At 37.8% G+C, this 22985-nt stretch overlaps 2 protein-coding genes across 2 annotated transcripts; one reads left to right on the forward strand and one right to left on the reverse strand.

Moving 5' to 3' along the window:
• The first annotated feature begins 107 nt into the window (after positions 1–107).
• Positions 108–14505, forward strand: sar1b (secretion associated, Ras related GTPase 1B). The gene is made up of 7 exons (XM_073824797.1): positions 108–264; positions 4380–4455; positions 7437–7556; positions 9092–9157; positions 9233–9336; positions 10539–10670; positions 13147–14505. The coding sequence occupies exons 2-7, from the start codon at positions 4398–4400 to the stop codon at positions 13261–13263; spliced, it is 597 nt and encodes a 198-aa protein (XP_073680898.1). The 5' UTR covers positions 108–264; positions 4380–4397; the 3' UTR covers positions 13264–14505.
• Positions 14506–16118: 1613 nt separating this feature from the next.
• On the reverse strand, positions 16119–22234 carry slc22a5 (solute carrier family 22 member 5). The gene is made up of 10 exons (XM_073824628.1): positions 21686–22234; positions 20460–20563; positions 20055–20209; positions 19524–19695; positions 19083–19209; positions 18637–18734; positions 18306–18520; positions 16884–17066; positions 16659–16794; positions 16119–16569 (listed from the first exon to the last, which is right to left on the reverse strand). Exons 1-10 carry the CDS (start codon positions 22070–22072, stop codon positions 16473–16475), a joined length of 1674 nt encoding a protein of 557 aa, XP_073680729.1. The 5' UTR covers positions 22073–22234; the 3' UTR covers positions 16119–16472.
• Between the last annotated feature and the right edge of the window lie 751 nt (positions 22235–22985).

The raw sequence follows: 22985 nt of genomic DNA on the forward strand, positions 1-22985 counted from the left end.
GGCGACAATAATTACGTATTATACCTACATAAATAATAAAGAAGGTGATAGTGCAGCTCGTTCAGGCCTGTCAACGTGTGCTGTTGTTTACGCAGGTTGTTTCGGCGCCGGACGGTTTCGATTGTGACACACAGCGGAAGTGGCGCCATTGCTGTGAGTCGTGGCTGTGAGCGGCGAGCTGAGTGTCTTCTCTCGACTCTACTCTGTTATTCACTCATTCAGCTGCGTTGGAAAGAGCTGCCCTCATCTGTACACACACTCGAGGTAGGTTTCTATCTCTCCGTGTGTTTGTCTGTGTGTTCTTCTCCGCAGTGTGAGCTGTTTTCGTCTCTGCCGGCCGCTCATGCTAAAGCTAATGCGAGATTTTAGCCCGACACAGTTGTGTAACGCTGAAGTTGGTTTAATTAACACTTATCATTCCACGCCATCGTGACAGTGTCGTTAGTGTGTATTAGTGGATGAGTTCGCCCGTGTGTGGGGTGTCGGGTGTGATGTTTGTCTGTGTGGATGTTCGAGTGTCTTTAGCTGTTAGCATCAGCAGTGACACGTACATAGTCTGCCAATGATCACAAATACTGCCTCAGATCCAATAAACCCACAAAACATCGCACTGTCAGCGGATCAGTGCTGTGAAAGCGATTAAAGAAAAGGAACATCTAGTTTAAAGAAAATCTAGGTTAATAGTGTTTTTACCATTATTAATTATGACTCATGTGGTGTAACCATCAAATAAACAGATCTTAGCATACACCTACACAAATTTACTTTGTAGCTTCATTACATGTAAGAAATATCACCAGTTATTTAATAAATGAATAATTATGATCGTTCTCTTCAACTAGTCGCTCTAAATCCATAATAAAATCTAAGAGTTTACTGTTTTCCACTGAAAGTCTGTTTTAACAAAACTTCGATGCTTTGAAAAATTCGTGCAGACGTCAAAAATCATATGAATTACATTTATTGTATGTTAAAAGATAAAACTCCACACACAACAGGTATATAGCCAAAAATGGGTCAAAATTATTTTTTCTTTTATGCCCTAAATCATTAGAATATTAAGTTAAGATCGTGTTCCATGAAGATATTTTGTAAATTACCAACTGTAAATGTATCAAAACTTAATTTTTGATTAGTTATATGCATTGCTAAGAATTTAATTTTAAAATTTAAAGGTGATTTTCTCAATATTTCTCAATGTTTGCACCTTCAGATTCCAGATTTTCAAAGTTATATCTCAGCCAAATATTGTCCTATCCTAAGCTATTTATTCAGCTTTCAATGTATAAATCTCAGTTTAAAAATAAATTGACCCTTATGAAAGTTTTGTGATCCAGTGTCATAAATGTGAGTAAAAGACTAAATTAAATCTGTTCATCATCATCATAAACAGATCTTGTCACTTCCGAAGACTTGAATTAACCGTTTGATTCTTATGGATTTATTTTACAATATCTTTGTGAACATCTACTTTCAGTAGAGTGACGGAAACCTTTTGGATTTCATTAAAAAAACTTAAATAACAATAATAATTTTGCTTCACTGCTTATTATTTGAAAACATTAGTCACATGTTTTGTAACCAAGAAAATGTTGGTTAGCCAAACACAGAGGAGAGAGTGTTAAATAAACAGTTCACACAAAAATCATCATTCTGTCATCATCCTCTCAAACACACATGACACTGGTCTCTTTAACACACTCTCCTCTATAAACTCATCACCTGTTGATCTGTTAGTTTCCGGATGCTGTCTGTCTGACCAACATTTTCTCGGTTACGTCACTTTACTTTTATTTGACAGACAAATGTTGTTCAAACACTAATAAGCAGTGAAGCGATTAGGACATTTCTTAAAGAAACGCCAAACTACTTTCTCTTTAAGAATTTAACAAGGCTTCCTCTTCTTCTTCTTGAATGAGTGCTCAAAAAAGCATTGAAGCTCAGAAAAGAAAGAATAGAAAAATGCTCCTGTTGCAAATATTCCATGTTTACACTCACATCAGCATTACTACAAATAGCTTAGTCATGCTTATTTTGATCCCCCATCTTTCAGGCTCATGCTAGAGGCTTTCTGTTTTGTTTGTAAAGTCAATCATTGTTCTCTTGATATCATGGGTGATCTACTGGGTGAGATTGAGATTCACTGTTGGTGTCTTAGCGACTTTGAGAATTATTTTTATAAAGCGGTGAAATGTTTGCACAGCTTTGTCTTGGTGAAAACACTGACATGGGTCGAGTTGTTTAGTCAGTCAGTGGAGTGTGTGTGTGTGTGTGTGTGTGTGTGTGTGTGTGTGTGTGTGTGTGTGTGTGTGTGTGTGTGTGTGTGTCGTCAGAGCAGCTCAGGTCTCGTCACGCTGGCATCTGATCGCTGACGTGTAGCTCAAGTGTGTCCTTCACCTTTAGTGCTGCTGCTCTTTACTCCAGCGCTGTTGGCAGACGGGTTACACAACACCGGCACTCATTCATTCACATCTGTGATGATGATGATGATGATGATGATGATTAGAAACACTCTGAATATGAACACTGACTCACCTGTGACCCGCCTGCTGACTCTTCAGCGCTTTGACTTAGTTTGCCACAGGAGATCTGGCTCAAAACAGCTTACTTTGAGTGAACTTTATACATGTGCTGCTATCAAATGCTCCTGTCCTGATAACAGCTGAAGGGTTATCACAGTATTACTGTATGGTGATGCATTACAAAACAGGTTAGAAGATAGAAGCTATTGATCCTCGTTATGACAGTTTAGTTCTTTAAAATAAAATAAAAATTACATAAAAATCATAGCTCAGACTGAGACTGTTGCATGCGACCAGATAGTTTATTAGTTAGTTGTTTGGTTACTTGAGGCAAGGCACTGCAGGTGAATAGGGTAAAAAAACATTATACTAATATTGATTGATTACATTGATAATTGCAAACATTTTTTGTATTACAAGTTTTCTAAAATTTGGTTTAAATATGCAAATGAGGCATTCTTTATTGAAATATGCGCTCAGTTGCATACATTTCTAGTACAAAAATCTAAACACTGGGGCCCGGTTCACAGACAGGGCTGAGACTAAACCAGGATTAGGCCATAGTTCAATTAGGACATTTAAGTAATTTTTATAAACATGCTTAGATAAAAACATTACTGGTGTGCATCTTGAGACAAAACAAAGGCACTGATGTATTTTAAGATCAATCAGTGCATTTTTATTTCAGTTGAAACAGCTCAGACTTACATTTTAGTCTAGGACTAGGCTTAAGCCTTGTCTGTGAAACCGGCGGGGGGATGAAGTCAGTTTCAAAATTCTTATTTAATTTTAGATTTAATATTAGAGAATGTTTTTACAGAGGGGATCTCATTTTGTCACTCCATAATTCAGAAAATACTTGGAACAGGACAGAAAACTATATTTTTTTTTTCTTTTTTACAGTTTTTGGGGAATAAAATGAAACCAAGCAAATTCTATATGAACAAATCCCTCTGTAAAAACCTTAAACAGGAATATAGACAGGAATAAAAATGTAAAGTTTGGTGTGTGTAAATGCTACCGAAGTGGAGATTTATGGCTCAGTATAAGAAAAAAAAAACTATTTTTGACAGAAAGACCTTTAAAATATGTATTGTAATTGAAATCTATTGACACAAATAGATCAAGTGCTATAAAAGAAACATTTAACAGTGTATTTTGGGTGTTTTCTTTCCGCTAGTCTGAAAAAACATTTTATGAAACACCAAAAAGCCCAAAATCTCAAATTTGACAGGTGCATGAAGACATCCATTTAGCTTGATACTTTCTGTGGCTCTTAAATAAATTCATGGCATTAAATGTGGCATGAAATGTAAAAGTTTTTTCTGTTTTCCAATATTAATATCTAAACATCCAGATGTTTACTTGAGATGCAAATGAAAGATTGTGTCTTGGAAAAACTGAACAAAACGAAGAAGTTCATGCTTAAAATAAGAACATGTTTGTCAATCAGGGAAACTGTTTTACTGATTTTTATGAATCCTTTGGCAATATTTGTTCTTGTTTTAAGCATAAACTCACTGAATTTTGATCGGTTTAACTGAAAATAGGACTTCTTGTGTAATCTTGCTTCTCAAGCAACTACATCTTGATTTAGGAAAATAAAGATATTTGAGACAAAAAGGCGAGACAAAAATAAGTTTTTGGTAAAATGCATGAAGCAATGGAGATTGGTTAGAAGTCGTTTACAAACTTGATTTATTGTGCTCCCATCCATTTATTTCTAAAATATTGGTTATTTGGTCTTTTAAAAAGTGTTAATTTTCTCTCATAAAAGCTGCAGAAACTCTCAATGCATGTTTAAAATGCCTAAAATTTGTGCTGTGAGATCTCATAATACTTGCCTTTCTTTTTCAGAAATTCCACGGCCTGGATATGTCCTTCATATTTGATTGGATTTATAGTGGTTTCAGTAGCGTTCTGCAGTTCCTGGGTAAGTTGACAGACTATAAACTTAAAACATCCTCTTCAAGTTCATTTTCCAAACAAACACTTTTAAAAACTTGAATTTCCAGATCACAACCCAGTTGACTTTGATAATGTGAAATATTTGTGTGTGAAACTGGCTATTCAACAACAACAGAAATGTAGTGTGTGACTGGGTTAGGATGTTCTTCAGATGTCTTGAGTCATCAAAAGTGGACGTTCTGTACTAATATTTAATTGGACTTGAATGTGAATTGGTTAAAACTGTTGCTTAGCATTATCACAGTTACAGCTGAAGAACAAGACACTTCTGGGTATTTAATGCAATATCTCACAACAGCACAGATAGAAGACCAGGAGTTGTGGATATCATGTTGACAGAGTTTATTCAGGCAGCGGTGAGATGAAGCAGATGTTGGTGTAGTTTCTGTCTGACTCACGCACTGCATCATGGGCCGATCATAGCCTGTGTCTGCCGCTCAACGCTGCCGGGGTTCAGTCTCAGGCTCTCGCTGGCCTCGTTTTTCCTGTTCGTCCAGCCCAGACTGATACTGAGCTCTGAAACGCTGTCAAAACACTACCGTTGCTTATCAGAAATATTCTGAAGAGTCTGCTAATTCATTCATATTTATGAAATGACAGAGACTGACCAATCATATCTGTCGTTTGCACTGTGGGTGTCGGTCTTTAGGGCTTCACAGCTGAGAACAGGTTACAGTCTTACTGTGAGCATACTATAATCTAGTAGGGATGCACCGATCCGAATCGGCCGATCACTTGCGCGTTTTGTCAGTAAAGCCGGTTCTGTAATCAGCGGTAAATGCCATCAGGTGCATGATTTCACGTTGAGCCGTATATACTACACACAGCCGTTGTTCACTGACGAGCTGCGCACATTCACACTGATAATGAACATGGATTTGCGCAGCTCGTCGGTAAACAACGGCTGTGTGTAGTATATACGGCTCAACGTGAAATCATGCACCTGATGGCATTTACCGCTGATTACAGAACCGGCTTTACTGACAAAACGCGCAAGCATCTCGGCCGATTCGGATCGGTGCATCCCTATAATCTAGAGTGATCTTCAGATGGACTGTAAGAGTGATGTCAGTCTGATCTATAATAGTGAGAAAAGAGTGAGAGTTGACCTGAAGCAGTGCCTAACGTGGAGAATAGGGTGATTAAAGCACAGCCACTGTGTAATAGTTAATGATACTTAATTATAAGTGTCTGACAAACAACAATTTGAATGTGTTAGACATTCAATGACTGCTTCACATTGGTGGGAAAAAAGTGAGTAAACAAAGAGAAACTGATGATGTTGTCAGCTTTGGCTTGTTCAGTTGTGCTTTTGTAACTGCTATAGAACAGAATGCATATACAGTTGCAATCGAAATTATTCAACCCCCTTGACCTGCAAGACATTTTGCTGCAGAGAACAACATTTTGTGAAGACAATTCTACAAAGGCATCAGTACACTAGTAGAGAAAGTCTATTCATACATATTTGAGTAATTTTGAGAATGTAAGTTGATGACTAATGAAAGAAAATTAAATTGGCTCTAAATGTTCATGTTCAAAATTATTCAACCCCCAAAAGTAAAATCTGGTGCAGAATCTTTTATTCTTTAAAACTAGCAATAAACACTGCTTGGAAGTGTTTAGAAGCTTCTGTCACCTCTCTACTGCAATCTTGGCCCATTCCTCGCCTGGAAAAGCTTTTAGACCACTGATAATCTTTAGTTTCACATTGCTACTGCTTTCTTCAAATTCAGCTAAATATTTTCAGTGAGAATTAAATCTGGAGACTGAACAGGCCACTCAAGAACATTCAATCACTGATCCCTGAACCAAGCTCAAGTAGATTTGGATGTGTACTTTGGGATGACTGTCCTGCAAGAAAGTCCACTGATCATCAGCTTCAGTTTTTGCACCAAAGGCATCACAATTCTTGCCAAAATGGCCTGATACTTCACAGAATCCAGGATGTCCTTCATACAGTCATGTTTTCCACTCCCAGCTAAAGTAAAACAACCCCATAACAGGACTGATCCACCTCAGTGTTTGATGATGGAGATGGTGTTCTTCTGCTTACAAGTTTTGCCCTTTTTTTTGCACCAGACATACCACTGATCAATGGGTCCAAAAAGTTCCGGTTTGGTCACATCAATTCAAAAACATTCTTTCAGAACTCCACAGGTCTATCCAGATCAATTTTAGGATATTCAAGTCAGTCTTTTTGTTCTTCTTGGTCAAGAGTGGTATTCGGCAAGATGTCTCAACACGAAGGCCATACTTGTCTTGTGTTCATCTTATACTCTGCATTGAAATGTTTTTCCTCCTTTCGTTGGGTCATCTTGAAAGTCTTTGGCTGTACATTGCAGGTTTTTCTCAGTTGCTCTGATCAAACATTTTATGATATTGTGCTTTTTTGTTCAACACCCTCAAAGGTTTAAACTAAAGAATATGCTGCCAGCTGTGTCTCTAGGAACTTTTAAATGTCTTGAAAATCATCATACAGCCTTAGATTTTATAATATAATAAAACTATTTCTTCTCTATAGCTTTTGTGAGAGCTCTGTTGACTTTACCATATTTGCTACTCAGCTTCAGCATATGCATGGACTAACTGTATGTATGTGTAACAGCTCAAGCTCATTCTGTTTTTAATAGTGTTTCTAAAGGCTTTATTGCATTTTAAGACAATTTTGTTCCCCACCATAAAAATAACAGACTAAAAAACAGCAATGTTGAACAGGGGTTGAATAATTATGACATAGTTGTGTTATTAAAAAATCCTATGACTCAAAAACATTACATTATATATTGACATTATCACTTTTAATATACCAGTAATCTGTTAAAGATGCAGTTTTTCTAAAGTCTTGGGTCTTCACAAAAGCTTGTATTTGTAAAGTACTCCAGTCACTGGGGGGTTGAATAATTTCGATTGCAATTGTAACTGGATGAAATCATTCTGTTTCAGGGCTGTACAAGAAGTCTGGCAAATTAGTATTCCTCGGTCTGGACAATGCTGGCAAAACGACGCTACTGCATATGCTTAAAGATGACAGACTGGGTCAGCATGTGCCAACCTTACACCCCAGTAAGTGTACATTCACCACACCAGAACCTGATTTACACCACAGTCTTCTCATGAGTGCATCTGTGTCCTGAAACACGTCTTCTGTATGTGGGATGGTTCATCCAAGCAAAATAAGAGTTTAACTGGATACGCATGAGCAACAGACCTTAAATTATTGATTTTGAAACTATACTATGCTATTTCAAGTTTGCCATATTCATATAATCTATGAAAGCCTGTTTCCAACATGGAATAAAAAAGGTGATGCAACTTTATCTCACTGTCATTGTTTTTAAATCACAAGTTTAAATCTTGCAGTTGAGTTATTGAACAATTCTGACTTTGACTTTTTTCTTTTATATGCAATTCAAAGCAGAAAAGTCTGAATTTTCAAGAATCTGTTTAAATTGAAAACATGATTATTAATGCATTTTTACAGTGTTTACTTCCTTTTTAGCAGTGTTAATTTTGACAGCAAATTTACATTTAGTCTTAGTGTTTTGACTAAAATGCCATTTAGTTTTAGTCGACTAAATACCACAAGATTTTATTATTTAGATTTTAAATTTACAGTAGATTTAGTCAGCTAAAATCTAATGGGTTTAGTTGCAGTCTAATGAATTTTTTACGCATTTCTCTAAAATGACCAAACTCATTGTATAGGTTTGATATTAAAGTTTTATCATGACAGACACAGATTTAACTGCTGTGACAAGCAACATGCCTTTATATTAAAATGAACATGGTCTTCTTTTCAATGAAATACCAATGGTCATACAGGCTAACTATGCATTCTTGATAATTGTTTACCACAGTCTTCATTCTTTCAAGCAGACATAGTTATTTATATAAATTCATCTTCATTAGCTACTAAAGTGATTCAGTCAAGAGCAGTGAGTGATTTCTGTCTGTCTTTTGTTGCCTGATTATCATCAATGCCACAATCAGCAGCAACTAAATTAGGCTGCTGCCCCTTTAAACCGAACGCATGGATGCAGTGTACTGATAGGTGTCCGATAGTCTCCCAAATGTTTATCTTGACCTGAGACGTAACCAAGTGTGTTTGCGTGAATACTGGTAAAAACGGACAGTTCAACATCTTTTTGTGTGTATTTCTCTGTTCATGAGACGTGAAAACATACTTGTGCGCTGTGTGAGAGGCGCTGCTATGGTGTCTGCGCTCAGAAAACCGGACCGAATTAAGTTTTCTTTTGCGTCGTCAAATTTATCCATATATCTGCTCTTCTCTAACTCCCAAAATATTGAAATTCATCATAGATTTTGTCATTCAAAACAAGTTTTCGTTTTCGTCTGTGAAAACATTTTGTTTACCAATTATGACAAATTATTTGTCAACAAAATCAACACTGCTTTTTAGCTATTTATTTATGGAAAAATACTATGATGGGATTATAGAATTCAGAAGTTGCTGTCTGAAGTGTCAGTCTTTATTCTAAGTTTAAGTGTAAAAGATTTGAGCCAGAGGTTGAATGTGGACAGAAATAATTGCTCAGTTGTAGACGCTCATTCGTCTGTTTCTGTTCTGTTCTTCACAGCCTCAGAAGAGCTGACGATTGCTGGCATGACCTTCACCACTTTCGATCTGGGTGGCCACGCTCAGGGTGAGTAGATGATCCGCACCTCGCCATCTAGTACACAGATCACGCACGCTCCTAATGTTGTGTTGTTCTGAACAGCTCGACGAGTGTGGAAGAACTACCTCCCGGCCATTAACGGCATAGTCTTCCTGGTGGATTGCGCCGATCTCATCAGACTGGCAGAATCAAAAACAGAACTTGACGTGAGCTTCATACTGTCTCCAGCCATTTCAGCTTTATGTGCTTGTGAACATGAGACAACTGTTATTTTGATAATCAGTTATTCCAGGGGTGTCCAAACCTGTTCCAAGAGGCCCACTGTCCTGCAGTGTCTGGTTCCAACCCTAATTAAACACACCTGATCCTGCTAATCAAGGTCTTCAGACTCACTAGAAACTTCCAGACAGGTGTTCTGGAGCTACACTCTGCAGGACACTGACCCTCCAGGAGCAGGAATGAACACCATTGGATTAATCTGTCAGTTATTTCTTCAAATAATCGAATGAAAAAAATACTCTTTTAATGTAAAATTAATTTGAATCCATTATGTATGGAATTTTTTTTATTCCACATCCTGCCCAATGTTGACCCTCAAACAATGTGCAACTTAAGCAATAAAAGCAAATCCCTATTTATGCAGGGTTAGGGTTAGAATTTAAATTGAAAATTGTGAAAAGTTTGAATTGATTTTTTTTTTTAATTTAAATAAAAAAGGGACTAATTAAAAAAATTAAAATGTACAATGAGAGGTTAAAATTTAAAATGAAAAAAAAAAAAAAATCAGATTTAAAATGAAAGTTTTCAAATAAGGTGTTAAAATTGAACAAAAATGTTAAACAAAACAAGTTTAAACTGAAATCTAAATGAGGGGTTAAACTTAAACGAAACCATTTTAAAATGTAAAATAAGTGGTTTAAATTTAAACTGAAAGTCTGTGAAGCGTAAAGGCCCAGGTGTACTACTGTTTCCTCTTGGTCTCATGTAGCGTTAATTTTGTCAGCTATTTTTTTAATTTTAGTCTTCATCTAGTCCTGTGTTAAATGTCCTTGTAAGTTTTTATCATATTTAGTCAGCCTTATCCTATTTTGTTTTAGTTAAGTTTTAGTCCACTAACCCCCGGTTTCACAGACATAGCTTAAGCCTAGTCCTAGACTAACATGTAAGTCTGAGCTGTTTTTAAAATAAATCAGGGCTTTTGCTTTGTCTGAAGATGTAACAGTAATGTTTTTCTAACACTTGTTTATAAACATTACTTAAATATCTTAATTTGTGGTCAACTACAGAATATAGTTGGGCTTGATGGAGGCTCTCTGTCAGAGCCTCTATGCAACATGGAAGTTTTATGGAAAGTTTCTCAGTTCAATATCTATCTAATGACATACTGTCCTGTGTTTCTGAATAACAGGCACTAATGACAGATGAAACCATTGGAAACGTGCCCATCTTGATCCTCGGCAACAAGATCGACAAACCTGAAGCCATTAGTGAGGAGAAACTGCGTGAGCTCTTTGGTCTGTACGGACAGACGACGGGCAAGGTAACACACCGCAGCACTCTTAGGGCACTTCACACGGATCGGGAACTGACACCAACCAGTCTTTGGCATGAGTAAAGTTAGGTAGCACTTTGAACAGTTCCCACTGATAGGAACTACCAGTGATGCAAATGTACAATGATTGGCCAAATGTGTGTCATGCGAACCTGGCACCCCGCCATTTTTAAATGAAAAACAGCGATAGATGGACCAGCGCTGAAGTCCAGGCACTTCTCTGTCCTGCAGTTGTTGTTGTTGAATGCCGCACTTAAATAACATCGCTGTCATCCAGCTTGCATCACTTCAATTCCTACTGGCAGTCTGAATGCAAACAGGAAGATGACCCTAGGGATTATTTATTTCTTGAGGTTGTTCCACTCTAAATTAAATAAGGTAGCGCTTTGAACATGAGTTTTTTTAAACTTGTACTTTGAGGTTGCGAAGGGGCAAAGTAGCTGGAGCATAATCTGAATATCTCAAAGATTCCTTCCTCTGAAACCTGAGATGACTCAGTTATTTATTTATTTATTTTTTGTTATGTTTTGTGCAAACCGGACCTCAAATGCAGCAGTATTTTAAAACCAAAGCACACTAGTCTATAGTATAGGTAGCCCTGACTGAAATCAGTGTTTCCTATTAATTATTAACTTCCTGATAAATCAAAAATACTTTACACTTCCCAATAAGGATGTGTCCAAGTCCAATCATACAGAGTTCAGAAAGGAAATTGACATACAGTATCTCACAAAAGTGAGTACACCCCTTACGTTTCAGCAACTATTTTAGTATATCTTCTCAAGGGACAATACTATAGAAATGAAACTTGGATATATTTGAGAGTAGTCAATGTGCAGCTTGTATAGCAGTATAGATTTACTGTCCTCTGAAAATAACTCAACATACAGCCATTATTGTCAAAATAGCTGACAACAGAAGTGAGTACACCCTAAGTGATAACAGCAGTATGTTGTTTAACCATGCAATTCTCTCATACTGACCACTGGATGTTTAATGTGGCATCTCATGACAAAGAACTCTCTTAGGATTTGAGAATTAGAATTGTTGTTCTCTACAAAGATGGCCAAGGCTATTAGAGGTTCAGTAACACCCTGAAACCGAGTTACACTACAGTGGGCAGGTTCATAGAGGTTTTCTAAGATGAGTTCCATTCGGAACAGGCCTCACAAGGGTCGATCAACGAAGTCGAGCCCTCGTTCTGTGCGTCAGATGCAGATCCTGGCTTCAACAAACAGATGCATGAGTGCTGCCAGCATTGCTTTAAAGGTTGCAGAAGTAGAAGGTCAGCTTGTCAGTTCTCAGACCATACGCCGCACACTGCAACAAGTCGGTTTGCATAGGCGTCATCCCAGAAGGAAGCCTCATCTGAAGCTGGCTCACAAGAAAGCCTGCAAACGGTTTGCTGAAGACAACCAAGAGCATGAGTTACTGGAACCATGTCCTGTGGTCTGATGAGACTATAAGATAAACTTGTTTGGTTCAGATGGTGTCCAGCATGTGCCACAGCTGCCTTGCTGAGGAAGCTGAAGGTGAAGGTGATGGAGTGGCCAAGTATGTCTCCAGACCTGAACCCTATTAAGCACCTGTGGGGCATCCTCAAGCGTAAGGTGGAGAAGCACCATGTGTCTAACATCAGCAGCTCTGTGATGTCATTATAGAGGAGTGGAAGAGGATCCCAGCAACAACCTGCAGCTCTGGTCAATTCCACGCTCAGGATAATGAAGGCAGTCAGATAACAATGGTGCTATCACAATATATTGACACTTTGGACAAGTTCACTTAGGGTGTACTCACTTTTGTTGCCAGCTATTTTGACAATAATGGCTGTATGTTGAGTAATTTTTTTAGAGGACATTTCCCCCACCCCTAGTGGAAATGCTGTTGATTTTGGTTATGGGAACACCTTTTGGAGGCGATACCCATTAGTTCCCACTTATAGGAACTATCAGTGACACAAGTGTCCATTGATTGGCCAAATGCATGTAATATGAATCACCAGCCCAAATCATTTTCATATGAAAAACAGCAATAGATGGACCAGTGCTGCAGTCCAGGCACTTCTCTATCCTCCAGTTGTTGTTGAATGCTGCACTTAAATAACATCCCTGTCAGCCAGTTTACATTACTTCAGAGTTCCCACTGGTGGTCCAAATACAAACAGGAAGATGGCCCTAGGGAATATTTATTTCTCTAAGGTCGTCCTGAGTTCCAGTGCTAATGACCCAATGCAAAATCACCCAAAAATGTACAAAGTTAGGCAGCTTTAGTGGGAAAAATTAAATAACCTTCTATCAGTCATGTTTTCCATCTGTGTTGGTAGCCGAACTCCAGAATCGAATGATGTAAGAGCATCCTCTCCAGCCAGTCATAACTCTGCTTGGCATCTGTACCAAACTGTAATCATCTCAGAATTGTGTTTTAGGTTTTACGAGCCTGTAATGATGTTGTTTCGTCTCCTCAGGGCAACATTCCCCTCAAAGAGCTGAACACGAGACCCCTGGAGGTGTTCATGTGCAGCGTGCTGAAGAGACAGGGCTACGGCGAGGGTTTCCGCTGGCTCTCGCAGTACATCGATTAGAGGAAGAGGAAGCGGAGCCGTCTAACAGCACCACACTCATCCCGCCTTCACTCTCAGAAAAACACAACAACGACTCGACTCCGACAGACTGTTATCGTTCAGTTCATCAACTGTTTCTCGCATTATTTCTTACGAAAACAACAAACTTGCAGTGATTCTGCAAATGTGGTAAATTTCAAACGAGCATTCACAACAGTTTTATCCACTCTGTAATTTGATGTTTTCTTTTTCCGTTTGTCTCTTTCTGTTCGTCGGTAAATGATTCTGTGTACTGACAACACCACTTGAGAAAAAGCTGATCGAGATGTACACGGTTTCATTTGCATCACGTCGCGCTCTTCAAACAGGAAATGCTTTGACTTGTCTCCAGTGTTTCGTTTCCTGTCGTGAGGCCACGGTCCTAGGGCTTTAAGATGAAGTCGTGACTGTCTGTTAATGCAGTCCGCTGATGTGGCCGTGTTGAATTGCATATCTGTTTTTGTTTTCCCCTGAAATTAAAACAATTGTACTGCCACATTCAGAAACTCATTCCCAAAGTTGCTGTAAACTGTTATAGACCAATAGTTGTTTTTCTTTTTTAATATGTTTTGGAATTGAAGACAGGCACGGCAATAAACCTCAGAGTAATGGGCGATCATCATTACTGGCCACAAGTGTCTCGTAGTTGTCTGAGCGAGAGGGAAGCATGCCTTTACACAAACACAGATTATTATTATATTTAACTGCTAATGACTAGTAACATGACGATGGTTAAAGTGGACTCAAGATCATGACATCTAACCTGTTCTATAGCAGGAAAACAGAGCTTGCCTAGAACAGATGGTGCAGGAGAGTACAATAAGGACAGCGATTAATCGATCACGTGGATAAAATGTAATTTATATAAATGCCATATATGGGTTTTTTAAGCTGTCCTTGAATAGCTCTTAATTTGAGTAACATGGATGAAAAAAACATTATGCATGCCTTGTTCCATGATTATTATTGATTTTTATTAGTGTTTTTTTTTTAATAAACACAGATAACATAGTGTAAACACGTCTAAAACGGGATGAGATGCCAAGGGCGCTGTCTTCTAGATCTATTTCTATGGAGTCGCAGTGGAATGGCACATAAATACGTTTTATTTTCTGTACTGTCCTTCCATGTATCATTGTCATTCCATGAGCTGTTCCATTTATGAGAGATACAGTTGTTTCCATCAGAAATTGTAATAAATGTTTGCAATGAAAGCAAGCCACATTGAGCTCTTCATTTTGCCGAATCAGATGCAGAGAGAGATGCAGTCCTGCAATAAAGCCAGTATGATTCAAACACGAGGGATTGTTAAACCATCTCACAGCCAGAGTTCTGCAATAAACACCTGCCAAATGTGGCACAAATAACACTCCACTTTGAAATGTCTATGAAACAAAGATAGGTGGAGTAGTAGACTCCAGTCAAGTGTACTTTATTTATACAGCACTTCATACAATACAGCTTGTGTCAAAGCAGCTTCACTGTGTCAGAAAGAGTGTGTGAATATATTACAGGAGGACTGACAGTTTGACTAAAAACAAACAGATTATCTTGAGTAATATTTGCTTATTAGTATGGATGAATTGGATCATCAAAGGTCGGCAGCAAAGACATCGGTTAATAAAATGGGATTAAATACATAAAGGATTTTTGTATTATTTAACATATTTAATTATTGCAAGTTTGTGTTGAATTTCATGGTTTGTATTCATTGTGAGGAATACTGTATCCGTTTTTTTGAAATTGTAGAACTAAAGTCTTACAATTTCTCTCAACATGGGGACAGGAGAGCTTTTAATCAATAAATGGGGGGGAAAGTAACTCAGATATTTTCTTGTCAATTAAAAAGTAATGCGTTACTTTACTAGTTACTTGGAAAAAGTAATATTATTAAGCAACTTGCGTTACTTGTAATGCATTACCCCAACAGTCAATATTTCAGTTAAAGCTCAGTTGATTTTTCTTAAATAGTATCCCAACCCTAACCCTAACCAAGTCAACGATACTACCAGAAAATCAAGTGTCCCCAACTAAGCTGATGTGATACTGTAGTTGACAGCTGCATGGTTATAATTTAATCTTTAATAGTATCGATAAAGTAAAGTAGTTCATGAAGTTATTACTGTAGTGCTGTTGGGAAATGTCAGCACCTGCTGATGCTGTATTTTTCATTTATTTAGCCTTAATTGAATAAATACCTGGGGTTGTGGTTGTTTTCTTCTAAAAAGAAACTTCCAGGTGGACAAAGTAAAATGCAAATAGAGCCAGCAGTTTTTAAGATTTCTGTAGGAGCAACTACTTTCCCTCCATGCAATATGAAATACCTTTAAATTTTGTCTTCCGGCTGCGCTCCATTTTCCGGGCTGCTCTCTTTAGTGTGCAAGTGGGCTTGTTCCTTAGTCTTCTTTAAACATTAAGGAGCAACTGTATCTAAAGTGCTGGAATAGAGGGAGCCCATAGTTTCTGTTATAACATAGCTACAACATAGTTTTTCGATTGGAAAACTTTGATATGCCAAGGAGTTCAGACAAATCAGGAAGAATTTTGTCGTAGAAGTGAGGGTTCCACCATATTTGTTGCAAAGTAGAGTTGACTACAGTGCCGCTGTTATGGATATGGTTTCAGGATTTATGGCCTAAAATATCCGCATTTCGGCATCGACTTGAAGCAGTGCTGATCAATCTGTGTGTGACACCAAAGTACTGAGAGTGATTCGAAAGCATAAACAGCTGTCTGCTCTAGCTCTCACGTTCATTGTTGATGAACCCAGTTTGACTGTAAACTTGTGCTGTACTGATGGGGAAGCTGACAAGATAATAAGCTCAGTCTTTGCCAGGTTAAAATAAAAAACATTTTTATTTGTGCGTTATGTTTATCCACTTTTAATATACAACAACCTGGATGCAAACTACCATTTGTGATTTTGGCTCATGGTCACAACAACCATTATGTTAAGTAATCATAATTATAATGGCAAATAAACAAAGAAATGCATGTGCTAATAGTAATTACAAATTGACATAAAAAATCTGTTAAAATAATACTTTCAAAAGAGAACCTCAATGTAAAAAAATGACCTGTATACATGTTTATTCACATTTTAATAATAGTTGCCTACAAACGTGAAGCCATTGACCACCTTGATGAGGGCAGTGAAGAATCTTCTGAATGTCTTCATGTATTTTGTGTTTTCATTCAGTAATTTTCTGAAGTGTATCATAGTTTCCTTCTTTCATGATGACTGTTCCGTTCGCTTCCTCCAAGGTGTGTTTATCTCTTCCAATAAAACTAATAAAAACAAAGGGTAATATTTATTGAAAAGTCTATGTATATTTGATTTGTTTAAAAAAAAATACATAATTCAAGACTTGGCCTACCTTTTGCATTTCTGCATTTGTTCCAGAGTCTCGGGCAGCACTTTCCCAAACGTCTCCGGCAGAAACATGTTTGTAATTGAGGATGCGACGGTGAGGCTTCCCATCAGGATATAGGGCAGATATTTGTTGAAAGTACCTTTATGAATAATGAGAAGAACACAATGTCTTTTCTCCAGTCCATTGTTATACTTAGATAAGTAGGATTGCCGCAGGACGCGGACTCACCTAAGAATATGACGTAAGGTGCGGTGATGCTGCCGATGCGAGCGGCTGAGGAGCACATGCCGATGCCCAGGTTTCTCAGGACGGTGGGATAGAGCTCCGCTGTGTAGATGTAGACCACAGTGAAGGACATGGTGAAGCCAAACTTGCCGGCCATCTCTAATGCCAGTGCCAGAGTATGCAGACCTGTCGAAGAATCTCATTGTCAGAATAACTGCGTTTACTTTAAACCAAACTCTATAGCTGGAAAACCTTGATGGATCCCATGGTGAATTGGTCTTTTGTAGTCACAGCGCTACAGCCTTCATAAACTTCTGCTGTGTTTGTTTCGTGTTTGTACTGAGAATAAATGATTCTCTTTTCCTTACTCAAATTTCTCTTACTACATTCTACAATAAGTACATTATGGCAATAGTAATATAGTATCTGAGCATTAAAACATTAACGCTGATGATGGAGTATGTTCTTTCAGAAATATTTCAGCTGTGTTTCTGTGCTGAAAAAGGTAAATGTACCCATTCAGACCTTCTTATGCATCCACACAAGACTTGACATAGCTGTAAATCTGCAAATATGTGTCTGAAAAGTCCAGTCTGGCTTTCTTAATAAATGTGCAGGTAATAGGCTTAACCTCTTTTCCTTGAAACGCTCCAAGTCCAGTTTTACTTGCATAGAATGTGAGTTAATCCTCGCCCCGTCATAAACTCACTGGCCTTCATGGGTTTGGGTCGATAAACTGATTGCTGGTGCTTTTTCTGAACACTGTACTCACAGTCTTCTGTGAGCTTTTAGGGTTTTGTAATAAATTCTTTTAATTTTTCCATTGTGCGTCTTCTGTATTACTCTAGCTTACTCACTACTGCTGTTGTTGTTGGCTTTTATATCATAAATCCAAAAACCAGTCGTAAGTAGCATGAGTATGTTTCTAGGAATAGCCAACAATACATTGCATGGGTCAAAATGATAAATTTTTCTTTTATGCCAAAAATCATTAAGTATATTAAGTAAAGATCATGTTCCATTAAGATATTTAGTACATTTCATACTGTAAATATATCAAAACTTAATTTTTGATTAGTAATATGCATTGCTAAGATCTTAATTTGGACAACTTTAAAGGCGATTTTCTTAATATTTAGTTTTTTTGCACTCCTCAGATTCCAGATTTTCAAATCGGTCAAATATTGACAAATCCATACAACAATGCTTATTTATTCAGCTTTTTTTTTTTTTTTTTTTTAATTGACCCTTATAACTGGTTTTGTGGTCCAGGGTCACCTTTTTTGTAAGTATTGCGAGCAAAAGGTCAAGTTGCATGAACAAGTGTTTTTATCTAAATGCTGATTTTTAAAACCTGAATCATAAGTAGGATTTTGTTGGCCGTGCTAAATGCATCTGGACTGTGTTGTGTGTGTGAGCTCTTACTTTCAGGAATCAGTTGCACCAAAAGCAGAAATCCTCCTCCGATAATGAGGAAAGCGGACAGAACGGGTCTCCGTGGACAGCTCTTGAGGAGAAATGTGGACACAATATAGGCAGGAACCTCAGTGACCGCAGACAGGAAGCAGTTGAGGAACGGATCGCCGCTAAGGTTAGTGGTATTCAAGGACAAGCCGAAATATCCAATGTTGATGGCCATCCTATCAGAGGAACAAAGAGACACTCATTGATTTACAGAAAGCGATCTCAATGGAAGAATGTGTTAGAACTATACCAGATCAAAGCATGCAGTCTCGTGTGTGTCAGAATGTCTCACCACAGCAGTAAACACAGGAACGTGGTTTTGCGGATGTCGCTGGTCCGTAGGACGTCAAGCACGCTGTACTTGTTGCTCTGGGACGCCGCCTCTTTAACCTACAGCAATGACCATAGACAAACACATTCTCTGTTCATAACAGAACACTACCATAATGTTTCTTAAGGGTTAGGACAAAACAGTCTTAAAATAACGTCTGTGCAACATTCTTAAAACATTATCAATATTTGATGTAAGTTGTGTTAATGTTGAGAGAACATTCAAATGTAACATTCATTTTCAAAATGATAGAATGTTCATGTAACGTTCACATAACCAAAAAGAAACATTCCTTATACATTTTATAAACTGGATGTTTAGAGCATTTGAAAAACATTCAGGAATAATGTTTTTATAACTTCTCGAATGTTTTATTTTAGCAGGGTTTGTCTGAGCAGAAGTCAGACCTCAGACTCGCTGAAGATGACCGCTGGCGGAGTGACTTTGTTCTTCTTTGCTGCTTCTCTCACAATAGCCTCAGATTCCAGCACACGTCCCTGAGAGAGAAGCCATCGCGGAGACTCCGGGATCAACCTGGGGATTTGTTTCAGGGAAAAAATGGGAAATGGAGATCAAAAGAAAGTATGCAATTGTGCATTGAAAGTGGCCATTGATGAGAACTGCACCAATTCTAAAGATGCGCTCACACTAGATATCCAGATGTGACACTGTGCTCTGTGTGCCTCATACAAACTATAACTCAACATTTAACAAATAATAATTAATCTAAAATGTAAAAGCACACAGTCTACTTTTCTGCACTGCTGCAGATTTTAAGCTTCTGTTCTGTGAATTCAGAACTTCTTTGCATGAGTTTCTGTTTGTAGTATGGTTTTCCTGTGACTCACCACCACAGCGGGATGTAGACCACCGTCAGACCCGACAGAACCCTCAGAAGAGTCCTCCAGTCACGGATGGCGAAGGCGATCCACGGCAGCACCATGTAACCGATGCAGTAATGCAGAAACGCTCCCAGAGTCGTGAAGAGAACTCGCAAGGATTTACTCAGTATTTCACTGCCTGTGTAAAATAATATTATTTATAGAACATGAGGAGTAAATATCTGGAAAATCCCATGCACACGCTTAAAAACATTGGCATTATTGATGTTTCCAGAAGAACCTTTAACATGCATGGAGTCTTTCCATTGCACAAAACATTCTTTATACAGAAAGAGTTTCTTTAGATTATTAAAATGCTCTTCAGTGGTTCTTGTAAAAACTGTTCATTGAAAAGTTCTCTGAAGAACCAACTGGTTGTTGAGAAAAAACACTTTTGCAATCTTTATTTTTAAGAGTGTAGGCTCATGCTATTCCAGCATATTGTATCTCAGGCAATTCACTTCTCTTCAATGCCATCTCATTTTAGAGCATGCTTACCAAGTACAAACGCTGTGATGTACAGGGATATTTGGAAAGTGCCAACAAAAAAATACAGAATGCAAAAGAGCAGCCACGAGTCTGAGAAAGACTGAGCGAGGATCACTAGTGCTTCTGCTGCCAGAGACGTGAAGAGAACCTTCTTCCTGCCGAACCTGAGACACGAGACAAGACACGAGACGTCAGTTCACACATGAATTACACTGAGTTCTGAAGAGCAAACACACCACTTGCAGTAAACTAAAACGGTTACCCATGTCTCACTACACAAAGATAAATCTGTAAGCAAACAGCTGGTCTCAAATTGTTTTCTTGTAGTCAGTTATTTTATATTAAATCTGCAAATGCTGTGGAAAGACTTTGCTACCGTTGGCACTGATTGTGATGTGTGGACAAAAGCGGTACCTGTCAGAAAGTTGTCCAGAAACAAGAGATCCCAGTAAGTAGCCCATGTATAGTGTTGAGGCTGCGAACGGGACTCTCCACTCGCGGTCACACACCAGATCCCACTGTGAGACAAAACACAACACAACCACTAGACATTACACATTATTATTATTATTATTATTATACCCACTGGTGCTGGGCAGATTGCTTACAAATTGTATTCTGTTACTGACTCCAGATTACATGACAAACACTGTAGTCAGTAACGTAATCCATTCCATTACACATTTTAGGTAATATAATCAGATTACTTTTAGATTACTTCTGACCTAACTCGTATCACATTGATTTAATCACAATAATCTTGTACCATCTTGTACTTGATTTAAAAATACAAAGAGTGAGAAAATATATTCCTTTCATTGCAACATGAAGTGCACTAAACATTATATTACATCAAGGTTTCCCAAAATGGAGTTTGTAAACAACTGCAGGCAGTTTGTTGGTTTAATTAATGAAAGGCAAACAACTAATTAAATTATACAAATGTAAAATTAAAATAATTTCAAAATAACAATTAAAAAAATACACTTACTAAAAAAGAGGAAATATTTAATGTTTATCTGCACGCCATATGAGTTTAGTAACAAATAGTACAAGAAATGTAACAATTGAAACAAATTAGATTTATTGATGATTGATATATAAACCTGGTTATTGAATATTCAAAACAGATTTGGTTTATTAATATTACTCAAATGTCATTGTTCAAAAAAAAAAAACTGTTTTGCTTACTTAGATTTTTTGTCATTTCCAGCCAAAATATCTACAAATTCTTAAAGTAAAAGAGTAAAAATGATTGTCTTCTTTTCAGAAAAAAAAAGTCAAAAAGAAGTTTTTGCTTAGAACAAGAAAAATAATCTGTCAGGGGGGTTTCAAAAAGAAAACAAGATTATTTTTCCTACCCCATTGGCAGACTATTTTGCTTGTTTCAAGCAAAAACGCACTTAATTTTGACTTGTTTTTTCTGAAAACAATAAGACAATAATTTTTTACTCGTCTAGAAAATCCTTTTGATTTAAGAATTTGTAGATATCTTGGCTGGAAACGAGAAAAGCACTTTTTGCAGTGTTGACTGACAATTATGCATCACATGAAGTTTAAAATCTAAGTTGAGGGAAGTTTTATTTGCAATTGCAGTCCATGAATCTTCCTAAATGTTTAGTTTTGTGTCACTGGCTCACCTCAGAGACGATGGTGGAGTGGTATATTTCTGTGCTGTAGCTCCATCCGTCCACACACTTCTCCAGTGTAACGTCTGTCAGGTTAACATCCAGCGGTGAGTGACCCAGTGCGGACAGGTTTCTAAGCGTCTCCAGGCTGTATCTCCAACACTGACTCGGCTGGAGTCTTCCATTGAGCGTCTCATTGGGAATACTGGCTTTCGTCCATTCCTCAGTTAGATTTCCATCCGCTACCCGACAGCGGTGTGAAGGTGAAGCACCGACAAAAACAATGTAGAGGCCGTGGAAGCCTGTGGAAATGTAGATGGCGTTTAAAAGAAAGAAAAGGATGACAAAAAAAGGTCCCTTTTGCCCTAGAAAGGCGGTGTCCTCATCATAATTTCCCATTCTGCCTGTGCTCCAGATTACAGAGGAATCAGCTGACTGTAAAAATGCCTTTGTGTCCAAAGCCTCTGAATTACAACATGCTGCCGAGGTCAGCTCTGGTTTTTAGGTCTTTGGTCTTTGGAAACTCCTGGGATATTTAGAGGAGAACGCCGCCGTCCAACACCTGGGCACATGAGAGAAGGTTGTGAGTCTTGGCATGGAGCTGGACTGGTCTTCAAACATCATGTACATGGCAACTAATCCAAGCCACATTTTTCCACTAAAAGAAGCCAAAGGAATTAAGAATGCTTGCAATCTGATTAGCTCTAATGAGAGTGAAACTCCACAGCAGGACCAGCATTATGAGCTCCTGCTGAGTTTGGAAAATGCCTGATTCCAACCGTTATCAAGCTTTGAAGAGCAATGCCTTATATTATGTTTTATTTAAGACAAAGAGTATAGCGATATTTTTGGAGTAGAGTGACTGTCGATTTGACATCTTTCTCTCTTCCGATTGCCATAATCAATAATGTTTGACTGATTCCATGCATGTTAACTGTGTTGAGGTTTAATGCATTACAAGTAACGCAAGTTACATAATAATATGACTTTTTCCAAGTAACTAGTAAAGTAATGCATTACTTTTTAATTGACAAGAAAATATCTGAGCTACTTTTTCAAATAAGTAACGCCCGTTACTTTTCCCTCCTTTTTATTGATTAAAAGCTCTCCTGTCCCCATGTTGAGAGAAATCAGGAGTAAGATGTTCCTTTAGTTCTGGAATAAATGAACATGCATTAATTCATCTCACTCACTAAAAAACAGATACAGTGTTTTTCAAAATGAATAAAAACAGTGAAATTCAAGCAAACCTGCAATAATTAAATATGTTCAATATCCTTTATGTATTTAATCCCATTTTATTAACTGATGT

Source organism: Garra rufa, chromosome 19 (genome assembly GCF_049309525.1).
Source record: "Garra rufa chromosome 19, GarRuf1.0, whole genome shotgun sequence".
Taxonomy (NCBI): Eukaryota; Metazoa; Chordata; class Actinopteri; order Cypriniformes; family Cyprinidae; genus Garra; species Garra rufa.